Source organism: Tauraco erythrolophus, chromosome 3 (assembly GCF_009769465.1).
Source record: "Tauraco erythrolophus isolate bTauEry1 chromosome 3, bTauEry1.pri, whole genome shotgun sequence".
NCBI lineage: Eukaryota > Metazoa > Chordata > Aves > Musophagiformes > Musophagidae > Tauraco > Tauraco erythrolophus.
Window position 1 is genome coordinate 79,687,422 of NC_141467.1, and position 20,078 is coordinate 79,707,499.

A 20,078-nucleotide genomic window follows, 5' to 3' on the forward strand; every position below is an offset into this window, starting at 1 on the left:
TCCAGATGGACCAGAACTTTCCATTACTTTTATCTGGCTGATCACAACAAGGTCCAAAACTCCCCTCCAGAGATCCTCATCTGAACCAATATGAATAGTAAATGACAAACAGAGTAGCAATGCCAGATTAAAACTCTTGAGGACACATAACCCAGTTTTTGAAAAGTATGTGGAAGTCAACTGCAGGACACAGCAGTGCTGGGAGCAGAATATCTACCGGAAAGCAGAAATAACTGGATCTAGGCAGATTGAGGGTTTGGACTCTTTTGGCGAGCATCAACAGCAGATAGTGCCTGGCCAGTTCACAGAAGCCCATCAAAACAGCACATTGTTGTCATGCCATGAGCCATTGTCTGGTTTATGATGGCAACAAGAGACTCTCATCCAGCGCAGGACTCCATTGGAGTGGGAGCGAACAAAGGGTCTCTCTCATTCTGAAGCATTCAGCTGGCTGTATTAAACAGAATGCCTTATATAAAGTTATGGGAGACATTTATTCCACTTTGCTCAGTACTAATGACATCCCAGCAGGAGTACTGTCCAGTTTAGGTGCCACAATAGGCATCGCAATAAATCCCCTTCTTTCCTGTTTTAAGAGCAAAATTCAAGCCTGCATTTCTCAAGGGAGTTAATTGCAGATGAGTACATAGCAGTTTTTCGGAATACCATGGCATCCAATTCTTCTCAGTCTCAGGCAGCTTATGATGAAAAGACCTCAGGCACTGCGGCACTGCAGAGAGAGTTCCATGCACTGAGCCCCTGGGAGCTCTACTCCTTCCTCTTCCGATGGCAAGGGACCGAGCAAGGCCCATCCTGGTAAACATATCTGAAAATATTTCTCAGAGCATAGAGAGAAAGAAGGCAAAGAACACTTGCTCTGTGGACCACGAGCTGCCTAGTTTTACATGTGTATCTGCTGCGCCCAGATCTTTCGGTGCCAGGCCCTGCTAATCAGTCTGTGGTCAGCACACCACCAATGGTCCAGAAGACATTAGAAAATGATCTGCAGCAAGAGCATGATCCCTAAAACTGGACACAGAATGTACCTGAGCCCTCATCAGTCCAAATCACTATGGAGTGTTTCAGACATCTAATATCCCACTTATTACATTCTGGAATATCCTGGGCCATAGCATTATTTATTACCTCATATGCAGAATCCATTTCACTAGAAAGCCCAGATTCTTTCTTGCAGAACCACTATCTAGCCACATTTGCATCTTATGCTTGAGGTTATGCTCTCTTAAGTGTAATATTTTGCACTTTTTGCTATTACAGTTCACTGTATTTATGTCAAACCGCCCCTTTAATGCAGCAAGATCTTTTGAAAACCCATTTTCTTAAGTGCTTGAGTGACATTTCACTCTTATCAAAAAAGAACATTAGACTAGTTGGATATGTTTTCTTCTGGATAAATTCATGATAGATGTTTTTATCACACTATCATTCTGCAGTTGCTATTACATGAAGCACTTGAAATTTTTGCAGTATTTCTCAAAGTATTTGAGATATCTGAGACAGGCTGGCTGATCTGTAATTCTTGGTACCTCTTAATTCTTCTGTGCATTCTTAAACATACTTGTTAATATTTCAGAAATGTCCGGTTAGTTCTTTAATTATACCAGAGCAAACGTCCCCAGAACTTCCTGCCCTGAGTACATGCACTTTATTCAAATGGTCCTTCACTTCTTTTACGGGGCCTGCGTTTCAATTCCCTTGCTAGCTCTAAGTGTGTGCAGGCTCTCATATCAGGTGTCCCCTGCTTGCAAAGAGTGTTTCACACTTCAGCCCACTCTATCTTTTGTCCTTTGTTCACCATCTCAAAGTGATAATTCTTTCCCTTCTTCTCTTTTTCTGGTCTCTTTTTCATTCTCTATATTTTAAGCCTTCTCTTTTACTTTTCCTAGTACAGTGTCTTTGCTCACTTTTTGTACGATGGCTTTTTGTTGTCAGAGAACCAAGTGGCTCCTGATTCAGATCCCTTGATTTCTTCCAGTGCTGTCCTCCTTGCCAGCAGGATACCTTCCTACGAGACCTTTAAATAAGGACTTTGTCCAAACTGCCTGTTTCCTTAAGCCCCTTTCAGCTCCTCCCTGCAGAACTTTCCCTATCAATTCCCCAACGTGTGGAAATCTGCCTTACAGGAGTCATTTGGTCTTGCTCTCCTCCTCTCAAGCTTCCTTTTCCACAGACGCATGAGCTCCAATTGCCTTCTAGTACGTTTCTCTTTATTAGTCATATCTATCACAGCTTATCTGGCCATGTCTCCTGTAACTGCCTCCACTCTTTGAAACAAAAGTTGTCCCAATGCATTTCAAAAACTTGAGGAACTGTCTGTGCTGTGCTGTTGTTTTTGTTTGGGTTTTTTTCCTTACAGCAGATACGTGGTTAGATAAAGTCCTCGATTACCACTACCTCATGTCCTCAGGATACTCCCAGTAGTTGCTGAAAAAACGTGACATCGACCTCCTCCTCCTCATTAAGTAATCTTTAGCAGAGCTCTACAGATCCTCTCTATTTTATCTCCAACAGCTCTGTTTCTCCCCTCTCTCTGGCCTTCTACACATTCCTAATATAACAGGTAATACTCTTCCCTTTTTTCCTGCCTGTCCTTCCTACACAAAATATACTCTCTCTGCTAATACTGAAGTGCTGCGATTTATTCCACTGAGCCTGTGTGATGCTGATTAAACTGTAGCCTTTGTTGTGTCCCAAGACTTCTAGTTCTTCCTGTTTATTCTCCATACTCTTAGCATTAGTGTAAAGACATCTCAGATGTTTGGCAGTTTGCCCTTACATTATCCCTTTTGTTCTTCTACGGCCCTCCTGCAATTTCCCACTTCCACTGTAGAAACGAGTTGTCAACCAGACCTGCAGTTCTCTATTCACCTGAAGTCCTTCCTGCCCACCCAGTCGAAAACTAGTGTCCTAGGAGTCTTCTAACTCATTCTTCTCTAGTAATAAATTTCTCACATTCTGAAAACCTATGTTTTTCCACTGATTAAACAATGCTCCGTAAGATGGAGATTCTCCTAAGGGTCTTCCTAAAAAGATGGCACAGAAAGTTGCTAGTAGGAAAGTGGTCTTACAGCATAAAAGTCCTCAGTCTAATTTCTGACTTCCCAGTTCCAAAGAGAGAGTTGACGGTGTTCACAGTTTAAACGAACGCTAGTTTTGTCAAAATGCTAGCACATGGGCAAACACAGGGTCCCATACTCTGTGTCAGGCTGACGTTGTGCAAAATCAGCTCTGATTAAAACCTCGGGAGAACCCTTTCTAACTCCCAGCAGTACAATATACTAAATAGTAATGTACATTAACTAAGATAGTGGTACTTTTCAAGGCTGCAGTCATCAAGAAATAGGCAGACGGCGAGCGTAGCAGGGATAATATGCTGACTCTCCCCCCTCACAATTATGAACAGCTGGAACATCCTCGGTTTACAACGGGTCTGACACTGTGAAGAAACAAGAACAAATATTTTGAAATCTAATCGTATAATATAGCTGAACACTGACAAGGGGACCCTGCTCTAGGGGAGTATACTCCTTTATAGCACACGTCTGCTATGTGAGAGAACAAATTACACGCTACCGAAATCTGCTGTCCTGCTGCCCAGCCTCCGAAAGATTGACAAGGGTGGAGTTCAGTCACTCGACTTCCTCAAAGCTTCAGTTGTGCTTCCGAAGCAAAGATTAAGAGGTTATGAAGGACGATGTTACATACAATGTGATCAACTCTGCCCCTCAGCTAATGTTTGAGGTCAGACATTGAGGTGTTAAAAACAAACTGCTTGTTTCATACATTTCAGTAAACAGGCCAACCTCTCATCTACATGGAGATAATGAAGAGGAAGATTGGATCTGCTCTTCATGGGACGTTTCCAGTATTTTCCCACAAAAAATGTTTTCAAAAACGGACCCCTCCCATAAATCAATGTAAGAGGGAGTCTGCAGTCCAAAAAGGAGCAATACTTACAAAGTAAGGGCTTAAGCTCCACGCTGTATTTTTCACTCGCATACTCAGAATTTAATTGTTCCGATACATATCCATACTTCAAAGCTGAGCCAGTGGCTTTCTTGTGTTTGAGCAGCACAGCCAATATGATGGATGAATTATGTAAGGTCTGCTGATACGTATCACACCATCAGCCAGATCGACTTCAGCCGTCTTCTGTCTGCTGGTGTCTATTCCCACTACTTCATAGATTCTGCTCCCTCTTCTGGCCAGCAACATAATAAAAGAAATCATTTCCCCTTTTTAAATATGATTTTGAGCACAGGGAGTTGAGAAATGGAAAAGAAAATTCGTATTACTTTGGCAGGACAAAGAGATCTGAGCTGCGCATCTGCTGAATTTCCATATTTGGATTTCTCTGTAACAAAGGCTTGCGGTATTTGTGGTAAAAGCTGAAAAAATAATTACTGGTATTTTTTGTTCAGTTTACTGGTTAGCTCTCAGGGGGAGGGTGAGAGAGAGGGAGGGAGGTGCAAGGAAGGAAAGACCATCAATCAGCTTTGCTGTATCTTTCCACTTCTTCTCGACATTGTACTGCTCCTTCTCAGTTTTGTGCAAAAGAATATTGCAGATCTAAAAAAGGAAATGAGCAGAGATCCCATCTTTAGGAATAGCAGACTTGCCAAAATGGGCTCAGATAATGTTATATTAGCTATGGCATCCAGAGCACATGCTCAGAAAAGCCAGTGTTTCCTCTCTTTCAGTAAGTAAAATCCAAAAGGTTTGTCTCCAAAGCAGATACCACAGATTCTGACTATTTTTGCCTTTTTTCAGGTCCGCTCACTTCCCTCGGAGGTTAACAAGCACAGATCAGACATTCAGGACATAGGACTTTCAAATCTTTTCTGGACATTAAAGATGTCACCAAAAATTCAGCTAAGGTAGGAGAAGGTACAATACACTGTGTATCTGAGACAGCAAAATCTTCTCTGTTGCCTCTTTGAGGAGAGATTTCTTAGGCCTCCTACAGCTGAACTTTGTCTGATGATGCTTCCTGAAGCCACATCTGAAGCGGAGCAGAAAAGACAGCTCAGTGACAGCAGAGCTTGCTACCAAGCGTGCGATGTATGGGCTTGCAATAGAAGCGACACTGGTTTTTACATGGAAAGGAAATTGCATTGAAAATCTCAGTGCATGGTTTTAGCCAAAGCATTGTCTGTACGCGTGGTAATTCATTGGCTCACCAGACAACAAAATAAAGAGATGATTCATTCAACCTTCGCTGTCTGTGAATTTTGCAAAATTTCAGATTTTTACATCGTGTTCATTTCCAGTTGATGGCATCTTACGTATCTTGGTTGTCTTTCCTCAGAGAGCACATTGCAGCCTGTTGGGCATCATTTGCTCATTGCTTTCTCTCATAAAGTGAGCAGGAGCTTGACCCATAGCAGAACACTGAACCAGTGCAGTTTGAGCAGCAACCAAAGTTCACGCCAGTCAGAGCTGCAAACAGTGAACCCAGCTTTAAAGCTCTTTTTAAAGCTACAATTTCCAAATCTGCTATTAATCATGAACTTGAAACACTACTAAGTACTAAAAAGAAGTATTCCTCTGGCAGTTGTACCAACTCTAAGGCTGGACTCTTCTACAGGTCTCTCAGCTGCTGCTGTTCAAACACTTGGGCCCGATTCTGCAATCCTTTGTTCAAGCACCAGTCTGAGGCGGTGAAAGTTGGCCAGAGAAAAACCTGTGTGATCAGATCTTGTGATATGGTAAAAAATTCCACTTTCCATGAAAAGAACCCTGTTTTCAAACACATTCCACAAGGTGAGTAGCTCTTTCAGCCCTTCTGCATATGAGACTTTTCCCCCCGCACTCCCCCGAGAACGGGGCTCACAGCCCCTGTGCTGCCTGCACCAACCACCTTCTCCGCACGCAGTGTTGGGAGAGAGGAGGGGAATCCTTCCCTTACTGAAACAGCTACTCATTGAATAGTTCTTCATTATCTAAGAGATAGCCAGGAAATATTTAATAAATATATTACCCATTGCATCAAAATAAATATCATTTATAAAACATTCATTGTCTTTTGCTCATCATCATCATACAGTGTATATAAACGTGCCCAGTACAGATGAGATTTACAAAGGTTCGCCTGATTTTTTTTCCCCTTAACGCATTCTCCCACTTACAGTAATCATCGCATGAAATGCATAAAAACACAATGCAGCTTTATGCCACCGGCATAAACCAGAGACGAAACTAAAGATCTCGTGAGAGTACAAGAAGTCTTCAGATAGGAGGAATGGCTTTAGGTACGTCTTAAAGTGGCACTTGCTCCAACTCAACTCTGCAGCATTTTCCAACCGGAGACAATGTTTTACTTGAGAACTCAGGATTACTTAACCAAATAATAGAACATATAAAAGCAAGATGACTTTTGGAAAAAAAAAAACGTTTAATAATACAGTAATAGTTGTAGTATCGTCCAGTAAAGGCGTATTGCAAAAATGTTCTGAATATTAATTTACCTCAGATAACTTTAGAGTTGTAAATACTTGCATTATAGTGAGGTAGACAGTAAAAAAAAAAAATTCTTTTCTCCATTATTAGCACAGAATTTAAATCTTGTAATAATATCTTAAGGAAACGATAATGTTAAGTAAGGATGAAATATTTGATTAATGCTTAATTCTGTACAACTCAAATATAAACTTTTAAAAATATTAGAAATTATAACATTTCGAGTGCATATAGTGTTTTGTACATCAAAAAAAAAAAAGAAAAGCACGTTGTTCATCTCCATTTTGCACTTTTCAGTCTGTTTAAATAAACAAATATTTACAACTTTTATATGAACAACAGTGCATCCAAAGCAAAATGTGCATTTTAAATTATTGCTCCTGGTCGAGTCTTTTTATTAGCATTTTATATTATTATTCTCTTCTCTTTTTTTATTTTTTTTTTCCACCAGTTTGTAGCTCTGCAAAACCAGATAAGTCAACAACTCTAGATATCAGTGGGGAAAAGTCTGAAACTACGAACATACTAGTTACATTAAGAAAGGGCCAGGCATGCTTCGAAGTGCGCTTCCCTCAGGTGAAGCCACAGCTGAGACCAAAGGTGGGAAAGAAACAGGAATCTTACATAAAACGCCTTTTCCAGCCCAACGTTTGCGTATAATACTGCTGCAGGTTGCGAGGGCTGCCGAGCTAGAGCTACCTGGAGATCTGGTAATGCATCCTTGCGCTGTTCCGTGAAATCCGAAGGAGTTTTCCTTTCCAGTCCACCCAGGTTGTGCTTTCTGTAACACTTCGCTCTTCACAGTTTTTCATCGCTGTCTTAAAATAAAACCTAACTGGTAATTACAATCTCGAGTAATTTTTTTTTTCTTTTTCTCTTTCTTTTTTTCCGTTTGGGGGGTGAGGGGCCGTAGGCTATTTCTGGCTGGTAATCTTGCAGGAATGTGAAAGAGAGAGGACAGAAATGAAACAGCCCTCTTCAGAGCAACTTCAGAGAGAGGGGATCAGTCTGCTCCCTCTCCCTCCCCCGACTCTTTTCTGTACTTGGTAAATTGCCTTCACCTTCGGAGGGAGGAGGACAGATCGCCAGATAAACCCCGCGGGAGGGAAGGGAGGCAGGGAAGGGACCCGCCGGGGCCCTCGCCGCCTGCCCTGCCCGCTCGCCCTTCCCCGCCCGGTAGCCGCGGGCAGGCGCTGCCCGACCCCCGCCGCCGCCGTGGGCAGCTGCCGCGGAACGCAGGCGCCGGGGCCGCCGCCCGCCGCCCCCCGCCGCCCCGGCCACGCTCCGGGCGGGCGCGGGCCGTCGCCGCTCGCCGCCGCCGGCGCATCTCCGCCAGACGCAGCCCCGGCTGCCGCCGAGGGCCGTCCCGCCCGCTACCTGCAGCCGCAGGACTCCACCACCATGTCCTCGTACTGCTTGTACACCACGTTGTTGCCCGCGTCGATGTAGAGGATGCTGATGGGAGTCAATTTGGTGGGGACGCAGCAGCTGGGCGGCGTGGAGCCGGGGTCCATGGAGTTCATGAGGGTCTGGATGATGGCGTGGTTCGTGGGCTCCAGGTGCGAGCGCAGCGGGAAGTCGCAGACCCCCTCGCAGTGGTGGGCCTCGTACTCCAGCGGGGCGATAATCCAGTCGTCCCAGCCCAGCTCCTTGAAGTTGACGTGCAGCGGCTTCTTGCTGCAGCGCAGGCGGGACTTCTTGCCGTGCCGCTTGCCGTGCCGGCTGGCGAAGGCGGTGCGCCGCTGGCGCCGGGGCGGCGGGCGGCGAGCGGCGGGCGGCGGCGGCGCGCCCAGCTCGGCCCGCAGCTCCCCGAGGAGGCTCCGCCGCCGGGCGCGGGTGAAGACCACCAGCAGCGCCCGCTCCTGCGGCGGCCGCGTCCGACGCCCGAAGCCCAGGCCCCGCAGGTCCAGCCAGCGCGGCGGCCCGCGGCCCGCCGAGGCCCGCAGCTCCAGGCACAGCCGCTTCCAGGGCCGCTGCTCCCGCAGGCCCTGCCGCACGTCGAAGACCTCCCAGCCGGCGGCCGGGGCCGCCCGCAGGTCCAGGGCGCGGGAGTCCAGCGGCCGCGGCGAGAGGCAGGGAGAGAGCTGCATGTGCAGCGGGGCGGCGGGCGGCGGGCGGCCGCGGGGGGCACGGCGGAAGAGCCGCAGCTCGGCCCCCACCAGCTCCTCCGTCTCGGAGAGGGTCGACACATCAAACACGTACTGCTGCCGCCTCAAGGGAGCGGGCGAGAGATCGTCTGCGAGATAAAAAATAATTACAGTCAGTTGCGCTCAGGGGGATCTGCCGAGAGGTCTCCGAGGAGGGGAAGGGCGGGCAGGGTCCCGGCTGCCCGGGCAGGGCTGCTCCTGCCCGCCTCACACCTGCTCTCCGGCCGGGGCTGCTCACAGACTGGGACCAGGGACTCCACCGGGAGCCGGGCCCGAGACGGACCCGGAGGTGGCCAGCAAGAAAGAGGAGAAGGGGAAGGGGAAGGGGAAGGGGAAGGGGAAGGGGAAGGGGAAGGAAGAAGAGGAAAAGGAGAGGAGGTATGGAAGGACCCGCACCAGAGGCAGCCCCAGCTCCATGCACATCCTCTGCCCGTCAGCCCCGCCAGCAGTGTGGAACTGGCGATGTCTACGTGCTCATGTCCATTACGCCTACATATATACATATACACATATATATTCTCCTTCAAGAGAAAACCTGGACTTCTTTTTTGACACACTGGTGTACGAAGTGCAGCACAGAAAGCAAAACAGATTCCCCTGAGCTGCTTTCCAATAAAATGTTTACAACCCAGCAAATACAAAAATTCCCAAAACCCCTGGGTTTCCCCAGAAGCTAGTAAAGCTTGTGTAGATTTCAATAATAAAAGTGTCACTGGAGCCTCTGTTCAGCAGCCCCTCGCCGCTTTTCCGAACTCAGCCCGCTCCAGAGGTAGAAACAGAGACTAAATACTCAGCCCCCTGTTATTTATTGATATCAAAGGTCATTGCGATTCCTAATCAGTGCGTTTCACCACCTCGGCTCTACCTGACAGGTCTGGGAGAACCTGCTGCGGGGCAGCAGGGACAACGGAATGATTTATGCAAACCAAGACCTTCAGAAGCGCCACGGCAATGTAACAATCAATGCGGATTAACGTGCAGTTAATCAGTGCGGATTAGCACACTCGAAAGTCTCCCCGCGCTGCTGCGTGTTCCCCCAGGCGCCAACAGAGAGATGGAGCGTGGACAAGGAGCCCACTCCAGGCCACGGGAGCCCACGGCGGAGCCTGCCTGCCGCCCGAGCGCATCCCTCCCGCCCCGCGGGGAGCCGCCGTGGGAGGCCCCGCCGCCCGCCCGGGCCGCTCCGCTCCGCTCCGCGCACCCACGCGGGATCCCCGGCTGCGGAGCTGGGAGTCCGCCGGGCACCGCACACCTGCCGTGCCCCCGGGGTGAGGAGGCCCGAGCAGGGCCGCTGCCCTGCGCCTCGCCCCGGCGTGGCACGGCGGGTCGGTCGGGGTGAGGGAGTTCACGGGCCGGAGCCGTCTCCGCCCTGGCCGCGCTCCGCTCCGGGGAGGGAGAGGGGAGCGGTGCGAAAATAGGTCAGGCCCTTCAGGCATCCCGGGGAATTTGGACCCAGCCCTGCCGCATCCCTGACCCCGCCTCCCGCTTCAGGCTCGACGGTTTCCCCGCGGCGGGGCCGCTCCTTCCCCAGCGAGGAGCGCACAGTCGGGAGCGAGAGGCAGCCGGCCCGGCCGCGCACCCCTCTCGGGGGAACCCGGAGGGAGTCTGCAAAAACTACACACATAGCCCCAAAAATGTCGTCACAGCCCCAGGTGACGACAACAGCTGCTCTATCGAGCTGCTGAAAAAAAAAAAAAAAGTGAAATCTAGTGAGAGGTGCCTACGGGCGCTGGATGGTCTCGGAAGCGCTGCAAGGACTGAGCAGGATCTGGCCCATGGGCGCTTGTAGATTTGGGAGTGGTTTTCCTCCCTTCACACACTTGGGCCGGCGGGGCCGGGAGCTGAGGTGCACCTGGCTTGCGGGAACAGGGTCCGGCAGCTGAGGAGAGCTCTGGGGTTATTGCCCCCTTCTTCAAGGGCAGGACTGGGGGCTTCAGACGGAAGAGGATGTGTATCTCTCGGGCAAGAACGCGCGGGTCCCCTTCCTTCTCGCCTTTGGCTTTTCTTGTGTCCAGCATCTGTGAGATGCCCGGGCATTCGACACGGCGCAGACGGGTCTCCTGACCCCGCCGAGCTGCCTCCGCCTTCCTCCACGGGCTCCAGCGACCCTCGAGGAAACCAGGTCAGCGCCTTCCCCTGCCCCTACCCCGGCTTTAGGGTGCAGGCAGAGCCGGGCCTGGGCACAGCCCCGCTTTTAAGCCATCTCTCTGCTTGGGAGGGCTCAGGCTTGGTTTCAAAGGGAGACGCTCGCCCTCTTTGGTACTCCCTATGGCGATGGGGTGGAGGTGGGGGCAGCGCTGCCTCCAGCCCGCTGTCCCTCCGGGGCAGAAACCCGTCCCCGCTCGTCTGGCTCCCCGTCCTACTCCCGGCTGCTGCCCCCTCATGCCTGCCGGGAGCAGGAGCAGCGCGGCACTTTGAGGGAAAGGGAGGGCAGCCCTTTCCCAGGGGGATGGGGGGACACAGAGTTTGACAGCGCGCCCTCTCAACCCCGGGACACCCCTTGCAGGCGGGCGGCTGCGGACCGGGCCCTCTCGGGGGTGACACCCAGGCGTGAGGGTTAGACGGGAGAGATGCGGGAAGAGGCGGAATTGGCACGGCCGCTCCGGCCGCCTCGGTGGCATGGCACGCTGGGGACACGGCCGAACGGCAGAGAAACGTGTCCCCGGGCAAGGGGGTCTCCGAGCCGGGTTTAGGCAGCACCGGCTCTGCGCTGGAAAACTCCCAGCGGTTCGCGCAGCTGCCGTCTCCCGCTCCTCTCCCCGAAAGGGGCAGGGCTGCCGGTTGGTTCAAATAAGCAGCTTCGAATCCGATCAGATAAACGCTATTTATTCACTCTTGTAACCTAATAATTCCAGATGAATACATAATCCTAAACCAGTGCTGGCTCGCTCCCAGCGCGGTCGAGAGGGTGGGAAAAGCAGCGGAGGGCGGGGAGGGAAAGCGGTACCTCCGGAGCCACCTCAAACCAGGGAGAGACGGGTCTGGTTTGGAGACCTTTTGTTCCAGCGAAGGTGCCGCCTTCCCTGCACACAAAGAGCGGCAGCAGCGACAGCGTGGGGACACTCCGGCTGTCCCTCGTCCCTCCGAGTGAGGAGCGCACACATCCTGGGGCTTGTCCTCTTCAGTTTTCCTTTAAACCCAAGTTGCGGCTGGGGTGGAATCCGGGGTTTCTAACAGGCAGCTTTTTTTTTCTCAGTCTGCCTTTCTTCTCAGGCCAGTTGAGGCTGTCATTGTCCTTATTCCTGTTACGGAAATATTTGGAGAGAGCAGCGAAGTCATCTCACATCCAGGCGGGCTGGGGAAAGCCCCATTGCAGAAAATGCATCGGAGGGGGGCTGTTTGTATTTGTAATGTTAATTTAGATGACTGTTAGTTACGCAGTAAGCATTAGTACTATTTCGACTCTCGGTTGTTTATTTTTTTCTTCGGGAGAAGATAAAATATGGAGAGTAGGAAGGGAGGGAGAAGAAAGGAGTAGATCTATCTGGAATTTAAGCATGTGTCAGGGGTGGGGGATGAAAGCAGCCTTGCTCCGCGCTGCCCTTCCCAAAGTGTCCGGGCAGTCGGCGTGCCCCGAGCTCCCGCGGGGCGGGCAGGGGCCGGGCCGGGCCGGGGGGGCCGCGCCGGGCCCCTCCCGCCTCCTTCCCCTCTTTCCTCCGCATCGCGGTGGGGCGGTTTTATCATCTCCAAGGTTAAATGAATGAGTGGATTGGGACGTTTCCTTTAACTCCCTGGGTGACGCCTCTCCCGCTTCCCGGGTTTGCTTTCTCGGCGGCAGCCTGGGCTTGGAGGCGAGCCGGGGGTTAACGAAGGCTACACGAAGTTTCCCTTTTCATGGCAGATCAGGTACTGGGCTCCCAGCCAACCCATCAGGGCTCAGATCTTAACTTTACATCACTGCAAATTATACCCAAACCACATTCAAGAAGAATTTTCCCATTCCTAAATTCTCTTTCAAGCCGTAGTTAAACTCGCAAACCAAAAGCACATTTTGCAGTTTAAAGATCCTTTGCAGGCGCTCGCTCGACAATAATCTGGAAATTAAAACATATATCCCCCGTAATTGCGGGGGGCTGCCCACATGTTGCCTGCAGATTCCCAAGGCTGACAGGTATGTATTTCGGAGGATTACCCGAGCTGTGGAAACAAGGGACTGGCTCTCCATGTGTGGTATTTCTCCGGGTCTCGATTCCGCATCTCCCAGCGCCCGCCTCGCCGTGTTTTTTTATTACACCGGGTGATTAGATTTAAATGTTTCGTTCGGTTCGCTATAGAGTAACCGGGAGAGACCGCACCTTCCTCGGACGAGTTCCCAGTGCTGCCAAAACTCCACCGAACTAATGGAGGGCTGGTTCTGTTGGGCTGTGGGTTTTTTTGTTTTGTTTTGTTTTTTTTTGTTTTTCCCAGAGCGCGGAGGCACCTGGCTGCGATCTACCTTTGATCACGGCTTTACCGTAGCTGCTCCGGGAAGGCTGCCTGCCCTCGCCCCGCTGCCCGGCTCGCCGCTGCCTCCCGCCGCCTCCCCGGTTCCCACGAGCGACGCTCGGCCCTCGGGCGCAGAGGGACCGGCCGCAACACCGCGGGACTCTGGGCCCCTCGGCTGTCGGCATCGCCCCTGGAAATGCGCCGAGACAGAGAGGGGCTTCCCTGAGGGGTTTCTACCTGCTGTAACAGACATTAACCGAGCCCCCTTCCCTTTCCCCGTTTGCGGCCGTTTCGCTATCCGAAATACTTCCATCGAGGAGGAATCTTTCCTCCAAAATTACTCGAATTGAGAAAATCGGACTGAATATTCCCAGCTCTCGGAGCTAAGAAATGGAGCGAGTGGGCGCTTTGGAGGATATTTCTGAGCGATATATGTGGAAGTGCCGGGATACTGCAACACGACATATAGATCTGGCCACAACTAGCGAGGACTGAAACGTCCCCTTTCGCTCGGAAACCAGACTTCAGACACGCAAGAACGACCGACCTCAGTTCCAGCCTATCGAGAAGCCTCCAGCAAAGCAGCGTTTCTCCGATCGACTGCTTTTTTTCTATACCACTACGAAACGAGGAGGAAAAAGAGGAGGGTGAGGCGCCCGGCCGCCGTGCCCAGCGCCGGGCAGCCCGGCCGCGCCGTCGCCCGCTGCGGGCACCCGAGTCGGGCTGGCCCCGGGCTGCGCCGGGTTTTCTTTCCACGGGCCTCTCGGTTCCCGGTTGTGGCCAGCCCAAGCTGCGGAACGGCATCGCCCCGCGGGCGGCGGAAACTAAACAGCCCCGAAGCGGAGAGCTCGGTCCTACCTCAAACAAACAAACAAAACCAACCAAACCCCAAAACCTTACTAAACAACAGCAACAAAATTAAACGCGGCCTTTTACTGAGCTCCGCAGGCGAACTTCTGGATTTAAAAATTAAAAATAAAAAAATCAGGATCGGGTCCGAAACGAGCCACCGGAATAGCTTGATAGGGTTTATTCCTTCTCATTAGCAGAGCGGCTCCGCGGCCGCGCACCGTCCCGCCGTGTTGCCTGTGCCGCGGAGCGGCCGCGGGGCTGCGTCTCCCGGCGCTTGCGGGCTCCGCTTTCCCCCGACTCTCCCCGTTCCTCTGCGCTTCTGTGAGCAAACCCCCGCACCTTCGCAAAAGAAAACAAACAAACAAAAAAAACCCGAAAAAAAACCACCAACAACAAAAACTCCTCCGATCCCGCCGATTTTCAGGAGAGAGACGAGTGGAGCGGCCTCGGCTTCCGAGGGGACGCGCCTCGCCGCTGCCCGCTCCGCCCGCGCCCCAGCCCTGCGCTCTGCTCCGCTCCATCCCGCAGCTCCCGCAGATCGAGGGGAAAAAAACAAACCCCCAGACATCCCTCAGGCGCAGGCAGCGCGCAGCCGCAGCCCGCTCCCCGACCGCCGCCTGCCCCCGCGCTGCCGGCTCCGCGGGCGCGGAGCCTCCGCCGCCGGGCCGGGCCGGGCCGGGCCACTCGCCTCTTTCCCAGGAGCACGGCGGGGACGGGAAGCGGCTGTTCGCTGCCGCGCTCCGGCCGTCTGGTCTGCATTAGTGTTTTTATAAGGGGCTCAAACAAATCGAATACAAGGTCACCAAATAATTAACAGTTGTGAATTCCCTCCTTCCCCATTAAAATACTTCCCTGCTTATATTTCATTTTCCTTCTGCCAACGACAACACTGCCTGGGCAAAGGCGCTGCATAGATTAAACTATATTGCAGCTTTCGGTCCACCCAGAAAACCGCTGTTTTGCATAAACATGTTGCATTAGATGAACTTCAAGTGGGATTTACGCTCTTTTCTTCTGCCACACGCACAGCCGGGCCATTTCCAGCTTCTGCACACGGGATCCCCCTTTCCTCCTGCCCCTTTTCCTCACTCCCCTCCCGATCCTAACGGCAAGAACGAAATAACCATGGTCAGCCCCCCCCCGCCCATCTGAATCAACTGCCTCTCAACTGGAACACGAGACTGCACAGAGAAAACGAGGAGGGAAAAAGGAGATGATCCCAACCCATTTCGGTTTCTCCGTCCCTGAGGAGCGGAGCTCAACATTTCGCATGCGAGAGCCCGGCCGCGGTACCGCGGCACCGCGGCTGCGGGCAGCTCTGCAGCCACCAAAGGGAAAGGCGAGGGGAAGCCCCGGCAGCCTGCCCTTTTGGCATTCCCTTCCCACGGCAGATCCTTTTGAAAATTGCGCTCCCTCGCACCCCGGCTATTTCTTTTTTGTTTTCGGTTTGTTCCGAGCCGTGCCGCGTTTCTTGCTAGCAGTGGATTTGCTTGTTTATAGCTCCCTTCTCCAGCTCTCTCTCTCTTTTTTTTTTTTTTCTTCCCTTTCCCCTGCCTGGTGAAGTCCTTGCAGCTCCTAATTGTCCTGCCTTACTGTGGAGCTCCAATGCTGGGGGTCCTGAGGCCAGCGAGAGCACCATCTGCGTTTTAATGAGTTACTTCATGTGCCAACAGTAATTTTCCTACATTCAGCTAAGTCCTGTCTGATCTTGCGACCGTAACAAGGGGGAGCGAGTGGGGGGCGAGAGAGGGTGGAAGAGGGGGAATCGCGAGCCCTTTCCCCCCTTTCTGCGCTCTTTTTCTACCGCTGTGGGAAAAAAATACATGTAGTTATACATATATTTAATGCAGTAGTGTGGCTTTCCTCCTCTCGAGCTGGCCTGAAAGTGATCTTATTAGCTTCAAGCGGGAAGGAAAGCAACAGCAGGCGAAGAGGAGCGGATGGTTGCTGGTGTCCACACCGAAACGCTCTGCCCCGCTCCCTGCGGAGAGCGGTGGGCCGGGCTGGTTTGGGGGCTGCCGCGGGCAGGAGCGGGCAGCCGAGCTGCTTTTCCCGCGGGACGCTGTCACGGACGCGGTGGCACAGAAGCCCACGCCGTGCGGGGAGGGCATTTCTCGGCAGGACTACAAGCTGCTTCGCGCTCCTCTCTGCGCTGCTGTTCTCCTCCCCTCCCCGAAATCCTGCGGTGAAGGATGCCGTGCGGGCAGGAGGGACGGCCACCGCCGTCTCCCCCGGAGCTGCCACTTAGGTAAAGAGCAGTCCATCTAATTGGGTCAATTTGGGCGACTATATTGTCTGCAAATGAATTGACAGAAACTCGCCCCTCCTCCCCTTTCCCTGAGCAAAGACTGTTCATCATCAGCACAACTCCAGCTCGCCAATTAACTGGGCTAGGAGCCCACGGGGAGGTGGGCAGTAAAATAGCTACCACTTCAGAGGAACGGAAGCTCTCTTGAAGTTTTTTTGGTGATGTGCCATTGGCTGGTCAACTTCATTATGGGAGACTAGACAATATTTGATATGTTATGACATGAACACTCAATTAGATCACTGAGTTGAAATACTCCAATCAGTGGCTTGATGCTAAGCAACCCTCAGAAGGTCCAGCAGAAGGTCACAGCCTGTGACACATCAAATCAAAATCAATGGGGAAAAGTGAGGCTTTTCCTTAATCAAACCAGGACTTCTGTTAGCAAATCACTTCCCCCGGAGTAGAATCTCCCATGCAGCGAGATGAGCTAAATTTGTTAAATTAACTGTCTTTCTTCTGGTTATGAAGAATAAGACGATCTTGAACGCGGCTCTCTTTCCCCGCGCCTGCCAGAATTAGCACCCCGTTTCCTCTCCGGCGGGGAAAGCGAGGCCAGCACGCTTCTGCCGGCTGAACTTTCGAAACCGTATTTCTAGAAAGCGAGTTCTCCTTCTCTCTCTTCCCCCCCACCCCCCCTCCCCGCTTTCTTTTAACAGCGACGAAGAAAACAACCCCCAGAAGGCGAAGGCGGAAAGCAAAAATCCCATGTCCCCTCTCCCCTCGGAAACGGCAGAGCGCTTCCGACCGCCGGGGGCACCTACCGTGGGCGCTTCCACGCACCCACCCGAGCCCAGAGGGGCGCGACGGGCACCGACGAAAGCCGCGCCGAGCACCCTCCGCGGTCCCCGAGCCCCGGGGGTGGCGATGGGGCAGGGGGGTGAGCCGTGGGTGCCGGGGGGAGGAGATGCTGCCGGCTCGGAAAGGCGGCGGAGAGGGTTGTTTTAGGTTCGGGTTGCTTTGGGAAGCGAGCGGCTGCCATAGCTCCAGGGAGCGGGGCGGTTTTCCTGGCGCTGCGTTTTTCCCTGAAACGGCTGGGAAGCGGGGAGGTCGGCGTGCTTCCCCGGCTCCCGGCAGCTGCGGGACACCGCTGCCAGCCGCCGGCAGGTACACGGGCCGGGTCCCGCGGGGCGCGGGGAGGTGGGCACGGGCGGAGGGGAGGGTCTTCAAATCGGGGTGGGAAGAGAAGGAAAAAATGCACAACCTTCATTAAGAAGCTGTTAATTAGTCTGTCCTTAATGGCTCCCAAACCAGGGTAATGAAACAAACAAACAAACAAAAAAGCGTTTTGAGGGAAGGGAAGTTTCCCTTCGGATCGCTGAGAAACCTCCGCCCGCTGCCCCGGGTACGAGCGATAAAACAACGAGAGAAAAACAAAGCAGGGCCCCGGCCGGGGCTGCAGGTCGCGGAGGGGTCCCGGGAGCCCCGCGGCACCGGTGCTGCCCGGGGATGGCGGGGGCGAGGCCTGGGGCCCGGCTGGCCCCGGGCTCCGCCGCCCGCCCCGTCCTCTCCCCTCCTCCGCCGCGGGGCAGCCGAGGGCCCGGGGCAGCGGCCCCCGCTCCCAGCGCCGGCCCGGGGTCGGGCGAGGGCCAGCCCCGCACGCACCAGGCTTAAAGGACGTAGGACGCGGGCCCGAAGCAGGCGGCGGGCCCGGGCCGCCCCCCGCCGAGCCCCGGGGCTGGGAGTTACCTGGGCTTCGGGCCGTGTCCCAGCCGCAGCCCCAGCGCTTTCAAACGGGGCTGGTGCCCTTCCAGGTAACCCCGATAAAGCGACCCTACGCGAGGGCAGCTTGAGGCAGCGGACGTTTGCCCTCGGTCAGTTTGAACTTTCTATTTGCCTTACAGCCGCAGCGATAAGAGCGGTCCTTTCTTCGGCAGACGGAAAGAAACCAGAAGAGCGATTTTTTTTCTTTCTTTCTTTCTTTCTAAGGTGGCATTTACACCCAAAGTGCGCCTGCAAAGCTGGGGCGTGTTTCCCACCACCCCGTGATGACTCGGAGATGAACACGCGTGTTTCTCGCACGCAGCATTTACGGCTGCCGCGGTCCGGGTTTAGCGCCGCGGGGCAGTTTACTTTAAAATAAACCAACGCGATCCACGATTTACCGAAAGATCCACTTTTCTGCAATACCGGGGCGGGGGGCGAACACCAGTGCCCGATGCAACGCGCTCATCGCCTCCTCAGCGCCAGGCAGCCGCGCACCGCGGAGCGCGGCGGGAAGGGGCGCCCGCAGCCCCGAGGGGACGGTGAGGGGCGGCGGGGACGGGAGGAGAAGGGGGGCAAAACTTACCTCGTCCCCTGTCTACAAAACTAGTGATGGTGTTGGCGGATTTGGACGACTGAAAAAAACTGGCGTTGATGCCCAGCTTCTCCGCGATGGAGTAAGTCCTGAACAGGGACAGCATGTACTCGTGGGGTTCCACCCGTGGGAGCGCCCGGCCCACGGCGTGTCCCCCTTGCCGCGGGCGGTTCTCCCGTGGGGACCGCGGCACCCTTCGGCCCCGTCCGCCCTTGGAGGTGGCGGCGAGCTCCGAGGCGGCGGGGAGGGAAGCCGGGAGGCAGCAAGGTAAATCCCAGAGGAGGCTGGCGATCAAGGCGGCGGAGAGCAGAGCCCGGCGTGCATTCATAGCGAGAGGCGGCGGCGGTGGGGAGGAAGAAGAGGGCGGCCCGACGTGCGGCTCCGGCGGCCCACGGAGCGGCGCGGGGACTGCGCAGCGGCGTGGCGCGGAGCGGAGACTGCACCCGGGCGGGCTCGACCCGGAGCAGCCCGCCCCGCCCCGTGGGTACCGCCCCGTCGCGGACCGCCCCCCCACCGGGGGCACCCAGCCCGCCCCCGCGGGGCGGTCTGCGATGGGCGGGACACCCCGTGGTCGGGTGCTTGGGGGTCCCTTCGCTCCCTCCTCCCTATGGACTCCACACGGGAAGTGGACACGAGGGTAGGGGAGAGATGCTGCGGCGTCTTCCTGCCACCCTTCGGGTACCGCTTGGGTGCCTCGAGATGGGTTTCGGGTGTGGGTAGACTCGTGCAACGCTAATGATCTCACTTGAGGGTCTCCATGTTCCCACTGCTATGCGCCCGAGAGCCTGGGACAAAGCAGGGGTCTCTCAAGAAGGAGAATTTGGTGGAAAGTGGGAGTCTCGCCGTGGGATGCGCCAGGGCCCAGCCTTGAGGCAGGTCTTGTCGCTCATCAGAGAGGGAAGGGAAAGCGCAGGTGTGAAGAGTCAGAGAGCGTTCTCCTTCTCTCAACATCTGCACAGCCACCATGTGGGGACCAGGCTGAGAGGAGCACAGTGACAGGCTGAGGGCTCGGAAAATGCAATGCTGGGCAGTGCTGGGCGGGCAGCGCTGGCAAGGTAATCAGGGCAACCTGGGGCAGGCAGGAAAGCTTCCTCAAAGGGGAGCACAGATTATCCTTGCACTGGTCGTGCAGAAGAGTGCAGTGGAGAAGAAGCAGGAGGATTCACCCACCTCTTTTCATTTGGCTTTTCAGAGGTACCAAACGGTTTCATTCAACCATCTACCTAGGGTTCACAGCCACGGACAAAGCATGGTAACAAGCTTGCGTTACCCTGCCTGTCCTGTTCCCTACTTGCTTCTTCCTGATCTCCTTCTTACCCTCCTGCCTGAATCATGGCAGTGCTGCTGCTGGTAGCCACAAGCCACCCTTCTCCGCTTCCCCATGTTTCTTTCCTTTGCTCTCTTATGAGCTTTGCTCCTCTCCTCATCTCCACTTCTTCCTATCTCTCCTATCTGCCCCAGCTCTGCCACTCATGGATATTACTCTCATTACACCATGAGATGCTGCAGCCTGAGGGTCATTTGTGTTTAGCAGTTAAAGCTCAATCCATAGCGAATAAAGGGAATC

At 53.8% G+C, this 20,078-nt stretch overlaps 1 protein-coding gene across 1 annotated transcript; it reads right to left on the bottom strand.

The window, feature by feature from the left end:
* Positions 1 to 7,853: 7,853 nt before the first annotated feature.
* On the bottom strand, positions 7,854 to 18,839 carry GDF6 (growth differentiation factor 6). The gene is made up of 2 exons (XM_086609474.1): positions 18,503 to 18,839; positions 7,854 to 8,716 (listed from the first exon to the last, which is right to left on the bottom strand). The coding sequence occupies exons 1-2, from the start codon at positions 18,837 to 18,839 to the stop codon at positions 7,854 to 7,856; spliced, it is 1,200 nt and encodes a 399-aa protein (XP_086465600.1).
* Between the last annotated feature and the right edge of the window lie 1,239 nt (positions 18,840 to 20,078).

Coding starts and splice junctions, on each gene's coding strand:
- GDF6 (XM_086609474.1), bottom strand. CDS start 18,839: ATGAATGCACGCCGGGCTCTGCTCTCCGCCGCCTTGATCGCCAGCCTC. Junction 8,717..18,502: donor TTTTGTAGACAGGGGACGAG/GTAAGTTTTGCC, acceptor TTTATCTCGCAG/ACGATCTCTCGCCCGCTCCC.